Here is an 18,296-nt window from a genome sequence, read left to right on the forward strand (position 1 = left end):
AAGGGTTAGCATTAACTATTTTGCAGCAGAACATTTTCTGCAGATGGGATGCAGAAGGGGGTGGAAAGCAAGGCTTGCGAGGTGGAAAACTGTGCATAGCTGCAGAAAAGGTTACGCACAGGAAAGAATGGCCAAAAAGACAGAGAGAAAGGATGATGGGGAAGGAAGAGAGAAGAGGCAGAAATAGCAGTGATTACTAAGGGGAGCATATTTTCTCACTGAGTGATAAGTGTGGCAAAAAGGTATTGAACAAAGAACACAACTAAAAGGATGGTTGCTTTAATCTAGCGAAGTACATACATCTACATACAATCAGACTAGAAGTAAGGTGCAAGCTTTGACTTGGGAGAGTCATCAATCCCCAAACCACCTCACCAGGAGTTGTGGTGCTCTCTTTAAAATCAAAACGGGATGTTTTTCTAAAAGACCAATCGCAGTAGGGGACTTGAGGCTGGAATGGACACAGGGAAATGCTATGGCCCATGCTTTGCAGGAGGACACTGCGATGGTCCTTTCTGGCCTTTGCATCTGTCCTTCCTCTGTGGTATCATCTCATCTATCGGCAAAGCAAAACGATGGCATTCAAAGCAAAGACTGATCTCTAGTCCGAAGTTACCTTTGAGAAAGGTCTTCTTCTCCAGCTTCCTGCTTTCTTCGGAAACTCAGCGTTTGCCTCTTGTAACTTCAAACATACCAGAGCTAAGTAACCTGAACACTGTCTGAAAGGGGTGTGTTGAGGCCAAGGGTCAGGATCAGGTGGAAAGGCAGAGTCTGCACAGACACGTTGCTCAGGCACCTTTCCATTGTAACCCCAGTGTTGGTGCCCAGCCTCCATGCCGTGGTTCTCAGCCATACTGGCTTCACTTAGCATGCTGGCCCAGCGGTGCCAACAGAAGCTCTGCCCAGACTTGCCCTGCAGTGCAATCACAAACACACCGGATAGCAATTGTCCAAGAACGGAAGCACTGCTGGGAGGGGCCACTGCCAATTTTACAGGCATTGCTAGTTATTACCACCGCCTGATGCAGCAACAATTCCCTAGTTCAGGGATCCCAAGCAGCTACCTTCAGCACTTTCACTGCCCAGAGAGAACCACCGAACTGAAGCGAGCACCTCTGGTGCTTGTGACACAGTACCGATGCTGTGTCTGGCAGTGGGCAGGCTAGGGAGAAAGGACGCCTCACTAGTATGGGAGAAACTATGACACAGTCCTGTGGCACGTGAACAATGCTGTCAGCACTTCCGCTGACAAAACACTTCTACCCCCAATGAGTAGGGCTTGCTGTGTCGGCAGGGGAGCACTCCTGGCACTTGCCAAGGCATCACTTTGTTTTCCGTGGTGGGCAAGGGGGAAGTCTGTTTAAGCACCAGTGAAGAACAGAAGTTTTGTCAAGCAAGTGCAAGTGTAGATGCAGCCTCAGTTTGCCCCGTGGGCGTGACAGGGGGGTTGCCCCAGAAATCCAAACAGACTCAGGCTTTGTCTACACTACAAAGCCTTTAGCAACACGGCCAGGTGGCTAGTAGTCGGGCAGTGTGCCTGCTTGTCTTTTGCCAACAAAATACTCCCACCCCCTAGCTGCAGGGTTCCTGCTGTCGACAGGGGAGAGCTTCTGTCCTATTGCACAGCCACTTGCTATGGGAGGAATCAGAGAATCCTAGGACTGGAAGGGACCTCGAGAGTCATCGAGTCCAGTCCCCTGCCCCCATGGTAGGACCCAGTACTGTCTAGACCATCCCTGATAGACATTTATCTAACCTACTCTTAAATGTCTCCAGAGATGGGGATTCCACAACCTCCCTGGGCAATTTAGGAACTGACAGTTAGGAACTTTTTCCTAATGTCCAACCTAAACCTCCCTTGCTGCAGTTTAAGCCCATTGCTTCTTGTTCTATCCCCAGAGGCCAAGATGAACAAGTTTTCTCCCTCCTCCTTGTGACAGCCTTTTAGATACCTGAAAACGGCTATCATGTCCCCCCTCAATCTTCTCTTTTCCAAACTAAACAAATCCAATTCTTTCAGCCTTCCCTCATAGCTCATGTTCTCTAGACCTGTAATCGTTCTTGTTGCTCTTCTCTGAACCCTCTCCAATTTCTCCACATCTTTCTTGAAATGTGGTGCCCAGAACTGGACACAATACTCCAACTGAGGCCTAACCAGCGCAGAGTAGAGCGGAAGAATGACTTCTCGTGTCTTGCTCACAACACACCTGTTAATGCATCTCAGAATCATGTTGGCTTTTTTTGCAACAGCATCACACTGTTGACTCATATTTAGCGTGTGGTCCACTATAGCCCCTAGATCTTTCTGCTGTACTCCTTCCTAGATAGTCGCTTCCCATTCTGTATGTGTGAAATTGATTGTTCCTTCCTAAGTGGAGCACTTTGCATTTGTCTTTATTAAATTTCATCCTGTTTACCTCAGACCATTTCTCCAATTTGTCCAGGTCATTTTGAATTACGACCCTATTCTCCAAAGTAGTTGCAACCCCTCCCAGCTTGGTATCATCTGCAAACTTAATAAGAGTACTTTCTATGCTAATATCTAAATTGTTGATGAAGATATTGAACAGAGCCCATCCCAAAACAGACCCCTGCGGAACTCCACTTGTTATACCTTCCAGCAGGATTGTGAACCATTAATAACTACTCTCTGAGTATGGTTATCCAGCCAGTTATGCACCCACCTTATAGTAGCCCCATCTAAGTTGTATTTGCCTAGTTTATTGATAAGAATATCATGGGAGACCGTATCAAACGCCTTACTAAAGTCTAGGTATCCCACATCTGCTTCTCCCTTATCCTAAAGCAGGGGCCTTTTCTAAATCCCTGTGAATGCCAAAAGCGTTGCCATTCAATTGGCAGTGCAGACAAAGCCTCCGTGTGATTCGACTGCCCGTCCCACTAACAGAGCATTCTGTGCCCTCTCCCTCAAACAGGCCTTTGTTGCCATCCTTTGGTGGACTCGCGGAGCTAACACACTGAGGAATGGATGCTCTTGAACTGATGGTTGGATACGGACTGCAGAGGAGCCATTCCCGGGTTATGTGACCCCAACTCGCGCCTCTAATCTCTCCTCCAGAACACGCAGTACAACAGTGGCGCAGGGCCAGAAAAGCAAAAGCAGTTACTGTTGAAAGACGGGCCTGAGCCAGCACGGCTACTTCCACAGGCCTTTTCCTACCCATAATTACACGTTGGGACACGGGGAGCAGATGGGCTGGGTAGAACGGCACCAAATGACACCGAGCCATAGCTGCTTTACACCAGCCCAGACTACACGGTTGACTCTCAGGGGATCAGAATTCCCCACCTTCTTGCTCAGTTCCTTGGAATACAACAGAACTCGAACACAGAGCACTGCCGGGGAGGGGCTGATAAACCCTCCATGTAGGCTGGCTCACTAAACCCTTACCTAGCATTTCGGGGCAGACACATTTTATTTGTAACTAATTTTAAATGCTGAAGTGCAGTGGACTCCTCACAAGCCAATGAAACACAGGGCCTTCTGAGCTCTGCGGGACGCATTTACAGAGCACTTTTCAGTCGCCCTTTTTAAAGTTAGTTTGAGCTTCCCTTTGACGTCTTCCCCGTGAATGACGAGAACGAGATTGCCTTGTCAACGAGTACAGGGGGATCGTAGGGCTGATAAGATCTCATGAACCTCTGGCCACAGACTGCCTGAGAGCAGGGCTGCATAACACACTAATACGCTGCCTTGGGTGTAAGAGTCTTTTCTTCTGTACCAACATTTCCAAACAATCCCATTTTGCGGGTCTACCAGAATGGGTAAATGAGCTAGTAAGCATAACAAAGCATTTTCAGGCAAACAGGTGGGTCTGTTTATTATAAACCACTATTCTAAGTTACACGCAACAGGTGATCAAAAAAGTGTCGCCCCTCCGCCTGGGCCAGCCATCTCTCCAGAGTTTGTGAAGCACTTGGGAACCCGTGCAATAAAGGCTGTTATACAACAAAGACGACTTTAAATCATCAATCCCACTCTAAGCTCAACAGAATGTGTGCCTAAATCCCCAAGTCACCTCTGAAAATCTCACCTGTATTATAATAAACTGGCTAATATCCCCATCTGCAGAAGGCAGAACTATACAAAAACCCATTGGGGAGGCTGCTGCTGTAGTAGATGATCAGGAACATTAGTCCTGATATCCGAATTACATATGGTTCAGCTGAGAACTCCAGAACCAGCTCCAGAAGAGGAAGGAGTGGGAAAGGAGACAAGGACCCAGATTAGAATCTGGACTGAAACTCAGGTCACACAGCTCGTGTAGCATTTTTCAACGCAACTTGGAATCTGAAAATCTGCAAAATTTTCTTCCTGGTCTCGGCTCCGCTCTACTCAGGGAAAGAGATGGGATGTGGGCTGGGCTGGAAGGTGGCAGGAAAACAAATTGCTTACTCCTTGGCTTGAGTCTCTCATCTGCAATAAAATTCAAAGCCATTGTGAGGAGCTCAGAGTGCTACAGGGCTACTAGCCATAAAAGCCCCTAGACAGATGCGGGAGTTCCAGAAGTCGCCTCCTACCCAAACAGCAAGGAAATATGAGTGATTTTTGGCACAACAGCGGAGACAACTAAAACAGCAGTCAGGCTACCCTGGGACTGGTGAGCTTACAGACAGGCATTTTTCTGCCCACCTGCAATACACCCTACGCCCACTTCCCTTGTGACTTCCTCAGGCAGTTGCGCCTAGCAGGTTGAGCAGCTCTGCTTTAAAGCACACTACATTTTTACAGAGAGTTACAAACGACAAGCAAAAGACAAGGGGGGTGAGGTAATATCCTTTACTGGACTGGGCTCTGCTGCTCAAAGCAGCGAGTTTTAGAGCCACACAGTGCTCTTTAGTCCGAGAGCTGGAAAGCTGGCCTCTCGCCCCAGAAGAGGTTGGTCCAGTAAAGGCATGACCTCACACGGGGGCTGTTTACAGAACACACTTTCTCTCTTTGTTGGCTGTAGCGTAAATATTACAGGAAAGAGAACTCCTGGAGTTGGTGTTGCAGAGCAGTGTTTCCCAACCTTTTTTATAAAGTACCCCTTTAAAAAAATAAAATAGTACCCCCAGGACCTACAGTTTTCAGACGCACAATTTTTTCCCCCCTACCATTGCAACACATTTTTGAAAACAACTTAATTAATTGTAGCCAGGTGGGTGATGAAATTTTTGGGTGTAAAAAGTACAAAAATAATAAAGCGCTGTAAAACTTAAAACAAAAATTCAGTTTTCTCCAAATTTCAGTTGTGTTGACATCCTCCCCCCCCCCCCGATCTCTCTCGAGTACCCAAAGGGTACTCATACCACTGGTTGAGAATCACTGTTCTAGAGGCTGTTGCTGCGAGTTTGGGGAACGGGCTGACGTTGAGAAACTGGTCTTCTCTCCCAGTTGTTGTCCTTCATTCATTCCCCATTTCTTCAGAACTGACTTCCACACTATTGCTCTTGTTCTGAAAAATGTCTGAGGGGGAGAGGAATGCCACTCCTTTGGCTGACGCCTTTAAATAGTTTAATTTTGAAGGCCCTTCATATGTTGACTATTAAACACAGAGGACATAAGCTGGAACACTTTAGAAACACGAATGACACAGAAAAGGGGAAACAGCCTTACTTTTGGCCCAGTAAAGCTTTCTCTAATTTTCCTCCCAGCAGTTTTTGTTTTAAAATGGAAGATATGGAACTCCTGCGACTCCAGCTATCTAAACTCCAGATACATTCAATTCCCTAAAACACAAAGCAGGAGATGTTGGCCATTAAAATCATGCTGGGTGAATTTGAAATATGTATTACATATTTGTCACAGGGATTTGGAGCAGGAAGAAGGGAGAATCAAAAGTATAGAGAAAAAGGTATGTAAGTGAATAATTCTATTGGAATGTGGATATTGTTGCAATTTATTATGACTCCTCATACCAGAGATGTGTTTGAAACTTGGCATGTTTGACAACAAGATTCCTGCCCCCAAGTAGTTCATAATCAAAATGAGACTGAACAAATAATTACAGAACAGAAACACAAGCAAGGTAATGCTGATTTTACAAAGGAAGCGGATCATATCATTTCTTCTGTGTTTTGTATGCAGCTTTATATTCTTTTTTAAATGTCAGAGAGCAAGTGTAGATAAACCTGGGACGATTAACAATGGGAAGTAAAGTGGCTTTAAGGAGGTGTTTGAAGGATGAGAAAGAGGCAGTTTGTTGCCTAGAGGGGACAGCCATATTTCAGTCAGCAAGCTAAACAGAAAATATCTCTGAGAAAAAATAAGTGGGCAAACCAGAAAGAGACCAGGGTAACTTAGAGTCAACACAGAGGATTTCTATTTTTAGGGAGCAGGCATTTTTTCTCTTTACCATGTGGCACCAGCTGTGTAAATCAGTTAAAAATACTGTTAGTTCTAGTATGCATGACATACATTAGGGAACTAAAACCTAGACAGACCTGTTGTTAGGTCAAGGCACAACCGGTTGGATAACTGTTCCCAGAGAATAGTTATCAGTGGTTCAGTCAAGGTGGAAGGGTATTACTTCGAGGGATCAGCCCTGGGTCCACCTCTATTTATTCTCTCTCTAAATTATTTAGAGCAGTGTTTCTCAAACTGTGCTCTGTGGAGCCCCAGGTCCGTGAGACATCTCCAGGGGGTCCGCGAGGCTGGCAAACTGGAAACATCGATAGGTACAGCACATACAATCAGTGGACCGCTGGGGCACTGCATAAATTTTTACGCATGGAAAGGGCTCCGGAGCCCAAAAAGTTTGAGAACTGCTGATTTAGAGAATGGCAGAGAATACGCTTGTAAAGTTTGCAAACAATGCCAGGCTGGAAGGAGGCTGCACGTGCTCTAGAGGATAGGATTAAAATTCAGAATTATCTGGACAAACTGAAGAAATCGCATGAAGAAAACAGGATGAAGTTCAAGAAGTACAAATGCAAAGTCCTCCACTTAGGAAGGAGCGCTCGATTGCACATGTACAATATGGAAACGACTGCCTAGAAAGGCTTATGTGGAAAGATGCTGAGGGGTTACAAAGATCATAAGCTAAATGAGTCAACACCGCAAATGTTGCAAATAAATAAATATATTTTGCAATTCTGGGATTTATTAGCAGGGAGGAGTGGGCACGACACAAGAAGTGATTCTTCCGCTCTACTTCCAGTATTGTGTCCGGTGCAGTGTGCCACATTTCAGAAAGGATGTGGGCAAAGTCCAGAGAAGAGTGAAAAAAGATTAAAAGATCTAGAGCACATGACCCGTTTGGACAGACTGAAAACAGTGGGTTTGTTTAGTCATACTGCTAGGGCTTTATTGAGCTACACAAAGCTCAAGCCATGGGTCTGGAATCTCACGGCCACGTCACAGCGCTCATGTGACACAGATGAAAAAAGCAGAACAGCCCTTTCCCGGGAGCTTTGTAGCAGCTTCCAGGTCACATGGAGAGGCGAGGTGCAGAAATGAGAGGAAGACTCTGCCCCAGTGACATTTTTAGTAACTTCAGGGCATCCATCAGCACCCCTCCAAAACCCATCTCACATCCCCCCCACCAAAGCACCTCATCTCACGTTCTGTGGTACGTGATCATTACTGGCCTGCAAGCATTGCACTAATCCCCTCTGAAAATCTAGGCCCCAAACACTGGGGCATCACACCTCATTATAACTACTGCCCTATGCCCTTTCCTAGTTCTACATCCCTAATCTGCAGGTTGGACACGGTCCCAATTCTCCCGCCCAACACAATGATCTAACACCATTATGGGTTTCAGAGAGAGCAACCGAACCAGCCTTCTAGCACTCCACCCAGTGGGTACGAAAGGCTCCTCTAAATCTCCTTCCTTCTCATAGGAACATCACACGACAGCCTGACAAGCACTGGACTAGTCCCCCCTCCTCTCTGGATCAACTTCACCTCTCCTCACTCACTGCTATGAATTCTTTTTACATCATACTTCGGGGAATCCCTCCTTTGCATCTTCTGGTGGGACATGCCTGCTGTCACTCTCATTGCCCCCTGCAAGAACAATCCCCAAAACAAGCCTCTAGAGCTCGGTCATGCCCATGGGGAGGGATTAGGTCGGTGCCACCAGGATCCAGCACACCTTCACGTAAATGCCAGCGCTGGTCTGAGGTCCCAGCTACACCAGGATGCAGATCAGGATCCAAATGGCAATAAATGCCACCAATAATGCAGATATAGTGGTAACAGGAACAAAATAAGCTCTAGGGTAGATGATACTCAACTGGTTTTAGCACCATGCCACAAAACCTGCTCTGAGTCACATTAGATGAATGAGAGAACACCGAGGGCTGGTAAATCGATAACACGCATGCAACTTCGGTTATATGAATGGCGTAACTGATGCTGATGTTGTCAGAGCCATTGACCTCAGTGGCTACGCTTGCTGTATCGATGGGCAAGGGTCTCCTGTTGATTTCCTGGATGCTTCTCGGGGAGGCGGAATACACAATGGGGGAGTGCTCTCCCATGCAGTTAGCGAGTCTGCACCAGACGAGCCAATTCAGTACTCGCTGCCTTGCCTGCAGCAGTGCCAGGCTATGGCCAAGTGCCGCCACAGACCTATTGATGCTGCGGGCCTGCACTGGGGCTAAAGGAATAGTGGGAGAATTATAAGAAAAGTAGGGAAATGGGAATTGGCTTTCTAGGTCAGTCCTGTATTTTATCCAGTCCTGCACTCTGCCTCAGAAGGGCCAGTGAGAGATGCCTCAGGGGAAAGTGTCTCACATTATACAGAATCACGTTATGCAGATTAGGTCTCCTCCTAATCCCTATTAATTAGGGACTGGTGTAAAATCAGAACCGTGAGGTTTTTAATACCTCTTTCAACATCTGTTAACATTAAATACGACAACTTGGATACTCTCATCCGTGTAAGTGTCCAATCATTTTTTGAATCTTGCTACGTTCTCGTAATCAACGATGTCCTGTGGCAATGAATTCCACAATCTAATTACATACCGGATGAAAAAGTATTTCCTTACACCAATTTTGTATGTGCCTTTTCATTTAATTGACTGTCCCCTTCTTCCTGCGTCATGAAGGAGAAAAAAGTTCCCAGCGACTCTTCTTTAGACCATTAACTATGTGACGTGTTTGTCATGCCTCCTCCTATCGGTCTCCTTTCGAAAAGAAACGACCCTCATCTCTTCACCACTCGTCTCTGCCCCCGCCTAATTCTGCCCTCATGAGGGTAGACTGAGCTTTACTGGCTGCTGCTCCAACACAAATGATGATTTAAAACAAAAGAGCAGCTCTATCTGATTAGCCCAACTGCCCATCTATCTAGCCCAGCATCTTGGCTCGGACTGTGACTAGTAGCAGGCATTTCAGAGAGAATGAACAGGCAGGGCAACTCTGAGTGGCCCATCCCTTGTCACCCAGAACCAGCTTCCGGCACTTGGAGATTTAGAAACATCCACAGTGAGAGCCTGGGGTCAGTAACCACCGACGGACCCGCCTGCCCTCCCGTCACGTCTAACTAGCCCTGGGGTCAGTAACCACCGACGGACCCGCCTGCCCTCCCGTCACGTCTAACTAGCCCTGGGGTCAGTAACCACCGACGGACCAGCCTGCCTCCCTACACGTCTGACTGGCCCTGGGGTCAATAACCACCGACGGACCAGCCTGCCTCCCTACACGTCTGACTGGCCCTGGGGTCAATAACCACCGACGGACCAGCCTGCCTCCCTACACGTCTGACTGGCCCTGTGGTCAATAACCACCGACGGATCAGCCTGCTCTCCCTACACATCTCTCATTCTTCCCTGAGCTTGGTTACATTTTTGGCTTTCACAACATCCCATGGCAACGGGCTGCACAGGCCGACTGTGCATCATGTGACGTATTTCCCTTTGTTTATTTTAAAACCGACGCCTGTTCATTTTTGCCACATTCCCTCTCCTCCTCCACCCCCACTGCCTCCCTCCAGCTCCTCTCGCACAGACGGTGCAAGGGGTCCGACAGGAGGCCCACTGCAGAGACTGTCAGCAGGGAACTGGACTCCTTGCCCATGCCGCAGGCTGCGTGCTGTGCTTGAACTGCCCCTTGGCAGCCAGGGAGCGGGAGGTCTCCCTGGGGGTCACCACTTCATCTAGATTGGTGTCTAGTTGCACAAGAGGCTACATGGAAAGCACTAGCGAAGTCAGTCCCAAGTAAAACGCTGCATGACTAGTTTGCACCGTGCTTCATGCTAGCCACTGAAAGGCAAGCACAATATTTATATCCCAGTGGATATTTGTCATAATTGTGTCTGGATGCAAGTGCCAGCGATTTTTCAGTAATCAAGTTCCTGTGACACTTTTGTAACTTTTGGTCTGATTTTGTAAACCAGTAGATTTCAAGTGAGGTGATCAGGGGGGTTCACAAGAGAAATCAGACTCCTGAAAGGGACACAGTAATCTGGGAAGGTGGAGAGCCCCTGACCTACAGCACTTTCACATGGTCCTGAAAGTCCCCCGGGGCAGTTCAAGAGCAACGCACAGCCTGTGGCTTAGGGGTGAATCCAGCAATCCAACCCATTCAAAATCCCTCTGGCTTGCCCCGATCAGGGCCTCCCTGCACAGAATGCACTTGTGCCGTGGGGGTTGTAAAGAATGCACCATGCCCCACCCCGCCCCACCCTCAGTGCCATGTGTTATGTTCATAAGACCCAAGTGGGGGACACAATCTATACACATTAAACGTGCGTGCTTGCAAACTTACTCAACTGGAGTCCAAATTTCATAATTATTCATAAAAAAAAAAAATCGGAAGAATTCCTGAAAGTTAGGATGAGTGGCATCTGTGTGGCAAACAGAGCCCGAACCCCTCATAAATATGAAAAGGAACCTCAGAACCGGATACATGCCTCCTCCCCAGAGCCCCAGCACGTTCCTGACTGTCCCTTCCCACCCCTGTACTGCCACATACTCATCTCCTTGAAACACAGCCCCCGAACTGCCTCGCTCAAGCACTCGAACGGAACTTTCCAAGCAGCAGTTTCCCACTTGAATTTGTGCGTGAGACGCGTAGGGGCTTCATGCTGACCCCCTGAGGCATTCTCCCCGCTCCGCTCAGGCTGGACACACAGGAGAAAAACTGCACAAGAACACAGCAGGGAAAGAAATCTTACCGCCGCCCTGAACTTCATTTCTGCTCCTTCCCAGTTCACACAGCACCTCCAGAGAGTCAGTTGTGCAGTTTCAAAGCAAGAAATCCGAGGACAACTCCTTTCTTCAATCAGGTGCCTGCTTTTATTTTTTTAATGACATTTTTAGTACAGTCAGGAACCCCTCCCGCTTACCCAACTCCGGCTGGAGTCTGCTAAAGAAGGCGTTCTATGAGGAGGAGAGGGAGCAAAAGGATCCTCCTCCCCTTCTCCACAGAGAGACTGACACACAGATCACAAGCTGAAGCCGGAGATAAAAGACGCCTGCTGCTTGCATGTGGAGCAGAAGCTGTCTAATGACAGAGAAAAATGGAAAGAAAAGGAATCAAGGAGGCTGGAAACCTTGGGGCAGACCCTACAACTCAAAACCACGGGGGGCGGGGGGAGCAAATACAGCTGTATGTTCCGCAATGGCAAACTCTGCACAGAAAGGCAGCTACAAATTGGATCATCATCAAGTGGGCGACACTGAATCAAACTCACACACACTGACAAAGCAAAGTTCGAGAGCCGGAAGCTGTAGCTCCTCTCATGACTACAGCAAACCAAAGAAACCACTGGCAAGAACTCTGATGGTAGGAAATGGCTGATTGTCTTGTTTGTACTTGCAACTGTTTGGCACATGCCGCCAGCCACAGTCTCTGCCAGAATCAAGCACCCGCACCTGAAGCTCCTATAACTAGCACACCTGAACCATGTATCCCATAATGCTGAGCATTGCGGCCAGCAGCAGGGGTTTCTGGGTAACTTCCCAACATGAGGCACTTCATTATGGGGTGGAATTAGGCCCCGCCCCCTACTTTGGGGCAGTTACAACAGTTTCCTGGCCACGCTGGAGCAAAGTCACAAGATGGCAACAATTCAGCAGGGTCTCCGATACTGTCCTGCTGTGCCATGGGGCACTCATGAAGCACACCACACTCCAGCTCTTCGGGGCCCCGCCGCCGCCACCAGGAATCATACAACACTGCTGTGATTTAGGGCAGAGGGGTCGCTGCGTTAGCCTGCTTCAGCACAAAACAAGGAGTCCTGTGGCCCCTTAAAGACTAACACATTCAGCTTTCCTGGGCCCATACATCTGACAGCATGGGCGCCAGTGCACAAAAGCTTATTCCCAAATAAATGTCCTAATGTTTAAGGTGCCACAGAAGCTCCCTTTTTTTCTTGGAGCTACTGTAAGCTCTACTGGAGGCAAAGCAGTCTCTTGGGGGGAGGGAGCGACTCCCCACTAAGTCAGGAGATTTGAGTTCTTGTTTACCTAGGTTTCCATAACAAAAAATGTTAAAGGCTAAAAATGTTCCAGCTATATAATTCTGATTTGCAGCAATGTTGCCAGCTGCAGAAGGAATTTCTCGAGAGGAGTCCTGGTGCAAGCTATGCAGACCATGCTGCCATGAATTTCCCTTTTATATTGACTACGCTGCTCTTCGAAGAACTCGTGGCGTGGGGTTCCACAGCTAGCCACTAGGTGGGCAACTTGTTAAAACTACAAGAGCAACCCCACGTGCTAGGTACTAGCCACATACAGAGAGGACAAAGCCCCTGTCTGAAGTCTACACAATGTCACCCTCCTCGACTGAACAATGCAATTGTTCAGTCTCAATTCAAGAGACTTGTGCGCTAAGTGCCTTCTAGAGCCAGAGGTGGTTCTACTCAGGGGCGGCCCATGACTATAGGCCGACTCGGCCGTCGTCTACGTCGTCGCCTTCAACGGTGCCCGATGATGACATCACCCCATTGACGGGGGTGCCGATCGCACGTTCTGCCTTGGGCACCAGCTGCCGCAGCCGGCCTCGGGCCGCTCCTGGTTCTACTCAGACCCAAAGGAGACCTCGTTCAGATTCCTGTGTGCTCTGCAGAACCATGTCCTTCTTTGCACCATCAGGTCTGGTAAAATGAAGCTATTCCTGATTCCCTGGGTCATCAACTCAAACTTTTCTGCGATTAGCAACCAGTCCTGGAGCTATTTCAGACCATCAGTATTAGTCGCTTTCCAGTGCTGACTTGGGGAGGCCAACGGAGTACCCAGCCAAAGCCCCTTACTATTCAGTAAAGCCTGAGAGGAAAGAGGGGAGGCGGAGTTCAGTGCAGGATGGAGGGGGGACAGTAGAAAACAGAAGCTGGCTTCCTTCCCTGAGCATCCTACTTAGGAGTAGAAGTGAGGATACGTTTATTCTGCCATGTTAGGCTGGTGATTCTCACCTAGGTCGTATTCCAGCTCTACTGTTCAAGCCACTCAGTATTTTTATCTGTGAATTATCTGCTTGTGTCTAGGAGCTTCGTGGAGACTATGAAGGAGCACAGCTTGCTGGCAAACAGTGACCTCGCCAGCAGGCTCCTCATGGAGACGAGCAGAACTTGGGGGGCGGAAATCTAAAAACGCAAATGCTTCTCACCCAGTGGTTACTCGACCTTAACTTCCATGCACTCCGAGAATTTCAGCTCAAGGAAATGGCCTATTTCTAGTCTTCATGGCTGCTGGCATCACCTCCAGGAAACCCATGTGAAGGGTTTGCCCCCATTTTCTCAGTGAGGTGTCCCACCAGCAATATGAACCCCTTAGATTTCCATTATCAGCTCTCCTGCTCGGATATGAAACAGGGCTGGACACGGATAACACTGGGAGCGGAACCTCGAAAGCGGCGCTGGCTCCCTGGATGGGCACTCAGACCAGACTGAGCCAACCCTCAGATTGCAGCTCAGAAGCACAGTACATTGCAGGGGCCATCTGTAGAGGAAATAGCAAGGCCCTGGACATCTGTGGCCCAGATCCTAGGGCATCTGTCAAAAGAGGCGGGGCATGGGCCTGGCCAGACTAGTCTGCACAACTGCATTGTTTCCCTGCCGTTCTAACTGGCTGAAAATTCCCTTTCCACTTCTCTTCAACGTCTATGGCGTTTCTGGGAGTCACTGAACAACTGCTGCAGCCTACTAACAAGCAAGCCAGCGGGGAAAGAAGCTCAGGAAAGCTCTGGGATTCTCAGAGGCTCTATTTAAAATGTGCCCTTTAAGCCTTGTGTTTACTGCACTCTGGCTTCGGAAAGCACTTGAAAGTACACGGTGCTACACTCGCACGTTAACACAACCCACACTGTGGCCCTACAGCTGACCCCTGCTTGAAAGGGCATGGCATGTTTACACCTGCAGTTGGCCCCACCTCACTCTGGAAAGTGACTCGGCCTTTAAAATAAGCCTCAAAGCTAGAGGAGCAAGTGTATTAGGAATCTGTTTGAAGAGCTGCCCTGTCAATCAAGGCTTTTTTTTGAGATCACATCTGCACAGCACAAAACTGTGTGTCTAGTGGGTGTGTGGGAAGGGGCACGGGTACTGGAGCATGAACCCCTGAAAACAAAACAAGGAAAAACACTGATCAGTTCTGCAGCAAAGCAAACCCTTGCTGCTGCTTTGGACTCTGGAGGCAGGAGTACAGTTAAAACCCAGTTCTGTTCAACTTACATTCCAGGAATAAGCCATGTTTTAACCACGCCAGGTCACCGCTGCGGGAGCAGCGTCCCCTGACAAGAGACGTATGGCGTGGATGGCACCTGAGCCTTTCAGCTTTGCTGTGGCCCCTTCAGAGGAGAATCAGCTCCCCTAGCACATCTCTGAAATCTCCCAACCCTTCCCCTGGATTCCAGCAACCGAAGGAAGAGACACTGCACTACGTGTGGGGAATTAAACAGCTGCACCCCAGAAGATTACTAGTGAGGATGTAAAATTGCAGTTATCTAATTATGTAGTCGATATAATTGATATTGACTACACAACTAGTCAATAAGGACCGCTATGCAGAGCTACAGCGGGGTAGCTCTAGGAGCTGGCTCAAGCTGGGACTGAGCAGTCCTGGCTTATGCCTGCTCCGGGAGCCACCTGCACAGTGACTCTGCATTTTAAATGTAAATAGAGGCAGGGGAGGCCGCACTGCAGAGATGGTGCTGGGGGAACCACCGTGATCATCTAACCTGACCTCCTGGATGGCACAGGCCACAGAAGGGTCCCAAAATAATTCCTGGAGAAAAACATCCCACCTTAATGTACAACTTGCCTGTGACTGGAAGAATTTACCAGCTAAAGAGACAGGACACACAAGGAGCCCAACCAGGCTGGCTACGGGGGGCTGGTGGCCGGGAGCCCTGACACAGGAGTCCAGTGGAGCCAGAGGTGGCTGGTAGGGCCGGCGGCAGTGGGGTGGGCGGTGGGAGGGAGGAACTGGCAGCCCTGCTGTGGCTGCAAGCCCAGCTGGGCCAGTAGTGGGGGGAGCTGGCTGGGGGGCTGGCAGTCAGGCCATGAACAGAGCTAGGCTGGGGGGCCGGTGGCAGGGGGCCAGAATTCACCTCCCCTAGTGTGGCAAAATCCCTAGTTTGGGACCGATAAGGTCCCAAGGGTGTTGGACCAGCGAGGTCCAATCTGTATAATCTCCATTTTACAGATCAGCCTGGGGGCTGGGAAAGATGGATTCATCTGCTCAAGGCCACAAATGGGAAGTTTGTGGCACAGACAATAACTGAACCCAGTTTCCCATTGTAGTGTCTTAACCCTAAGACCACCCTTCCATTAGCTGTGGGCTGTGTAATTTGCATCTGGCCAGACGCACTGTGTGTGGGAGAGAAACCTGATTTGTCTCTTTGGACACCGACAGCACACCCAGAAACTAACCGCCCTCCCCACATCACCCTGCAGTTCACCTACTAGCTTTCCAAGCACTGACGCTGGGCAGGAGAACAGAAGCCAGGTACTAGCAGGCACAGGACAAGAATCCAGCCCAGACCCCAGACAGCAGGTAGACCGGCGCCTGCCCAGGGTGAGCGGTGATGTTAAGCCACATTGACCCATGGGCCACATTCTTCAGACTAACATCTTCCCCATCCTACTGGCCTGCACCTCCTCTAGGTCACACAAGCAAGCGCTCTGCAGCTGCCAAAGCCCTGACCAGGACAAAAGAGGCAATGCTCCTGCTTGCGGAGCTAGATAGCTGCAGCTGCTAGAGGGAGGGGTGCAGTGTCCTGACCCACTGTGGGGACATAGGAGGGGTCAGACAGCACACACAGCCACCCCCCGCCTTCTGTTTAAAACATTCCCACCTGAGCCGTGCGGCTGCAGGGCAACCCAAGCAGCTTCTTCCTTGCCAGCTAGGTGGAGGTCAAGGACAGGCCCAGACCCAGACGCCGCAGCTCCCCAAGGCAGAGATGTGGGTCAACTTCGCCAAGCCCCTCCGCTCAGCAGTGACTCACTGCAGCCCTGGACGAGAGCACTGGGACTGCTCTGCTCACTGCTGATAAGTCGCATTCAAAACAAGGGCGAGGAAACTCCCGAGAACAGGAAGTGCCCAGCTGCCCCGGCACATACCTGGGAATTCCGTCATCTGAAAGCTATGTGGCTGGATGCCACCGGAACCACCCTGCCCCAGCTAGGAGGGCTGCAAAAGGGACGCTCCCTTCCCACGCCAAGGAATTCTTTTGGAGAAGGCAACTGGCTTCTTCACCCCAAAAGCATCCTTCAGATGCTCGGCCCTGCATACGTTAGGTGTCCCAGACTGGTAACAGGAACTCACAATACGGCCCTGAGCCTCAAACCACTCCTGTCCAGATGGATGGCAGAGCAGCAAGAACTACTGACCTCCATGAGAACAAAACATGCGCCCCAAGGGAGCAGAGACCGTGAGCCCTGGGGCCAGCAGCCAGGGGCCAGCATTGGCCTCCTTTGGTCTGGCAAATTCCTTGGTTCGGGACCACTCTGGTCCGGAGGGTGCCAAACCTGGGAGGTTCAACCTGTACTAGCAGAATTATTTCAGAGTCATTAAGCGAACAGTCTGACCCATCCAGCTGGTGTGCATTCCTTAGAAGTGACTTTCTCAATGGTCCCTCCCAGTGGCAGGACCTGATCTTCCTTTTATGGGGAAAAAATGTTTTCACAGGAAAAGTTAAGTGCCCAGGGTCTGCGCATATGTCAGTGCTTCCTGCAGCCAAAGGCTTCTCTAAAAGCACATTCTTTCCACAGGCACAGCAGAATCCACTCCCTCCTCATTACCAAGCAGCTCCTCTTTCTCCAAAGGCTGCTACAGACTTCACTCGCTTCCTGCACGGATCCCCCTTCCCTCGCTTGCCATGTGTCACCTGTGGCAAGGAAGAGGTGAGCCAGCTTCCCAAATCCCTGGGAAAGGACTTTGATACCCAAAGACAAGAGCTGGCTGAAGAGAACTGGGCACGTTTTATAGGACGCACACAGGTTTCGGCATGTGTGTCCGAGTGGAAGAATCCTGCAGGAATAGGAGCTCTAGCTTTCTAAACATGGGAACAGCTTTAAAGAGACTGGGGTCAAAAACTGAATTCCAACTAAACCTTCTATCCAGCGGGCATTAGACAGGGAGTGTATGAAAAGTGCTGCTAGCCCTGCATTTCAGATGAAGGAAACAGGATTTCCCTCTGCTACTCCCCCGACAAGATCCCAGGGAAATGTTTCTAATAATAGGAAATGACTATATAAGGCCAGATCGGCACTAAAACTCTCTGCAATAAAACAGCAGTGAAAAGGGAAGCAATTCCCAGAATGGGGTCCTGCACACTGTGCTATCCGCTAGAAGGGTAACCCAGGGTAATCCGGCAACTCCCACTGCCAGCAGAGGGTGGCGTGGGGCCGTTAGGCAGCCTGGGTGGCCATTGAAGCTGTCTCGAATGCAATGAGCACTCCTCCCCAGAGCAAGCAGCACTACCCCACAGTCCAAACGCAGGTACAACAGCACAGGGAAACGAGAATAAACTGACGAGAGTGGCTATGGTCCCTCCCTGCCTATCTACGCACTTAAAGGCGAGAGAGCCCACACGCACAATGGAATCTCACATTATCGCACTGTGTTGTCATGTTTGCTTTACACACACGGGCAGAACATCGCTCCATGGCTGTTTTTCTCCCCAGGGCTCTGAAAGGTACCAATGTCCTGCAGCACCTCCTGATGGGCGGAGCTGGCACTAGATCAGCCGAGAGCTTCCCTTACTCCCTGCTTCCACCTAATTTCATGATTTGCAGGCTGATGTGAAGCCAGTTAACAGTTCAGCTACTACCAGCTATACAAAGAGTTATGGAAATTTCACAAAGATGTCAAGACCAAGTGGCTCTCTGAAGCGATAACTG

General features: G+C 49.4%; 1 protein-coding gene across 4 annotated transcripts in view; it reads right to left on the minus strand.

The window, feature by feature from the left end:
• The window catches only part of MYO1C (myosin IC), a 112,215-nt gene that overhangs the window by 55,433 nt on the left and 38,486 nt on the right, over positions 1–18,296 (minus strand). The window contains exon 1 of one of the 4 annotated variants that reach the window (XM_075904490.2): positions 11,133–11,380. The exons of the other annotated variants lie outside the window; for them this stretch is intronic. Within the exon in view, the coding sequence (XP_075760605.1) occupies positions 11,133–11,150 (18 nt within the window). The 5' untranslated portion in view covers positions 11,151–11,380. Of the gene's footprint in view, positions 1–11,132; positions 11,381–18,296 lie in introns of those variants that run through there. 4 annotated transcript variants of the gene reach the window in all.

Source organism: Pelodiscus sinensis, chromosome 21 (genome assembly GCF_052426305.1).
Source record: "Pelodiscus sinensis isolate ZL-2025 chromosome 21, ASM5242630v1, whole genome shotgun sequence".
Lineage (NCBI taxonomy): Eukaryota > Metazoa > Chordata > Testudines > Trionychidae > Pelodiscus > Pelodiscus sinensis.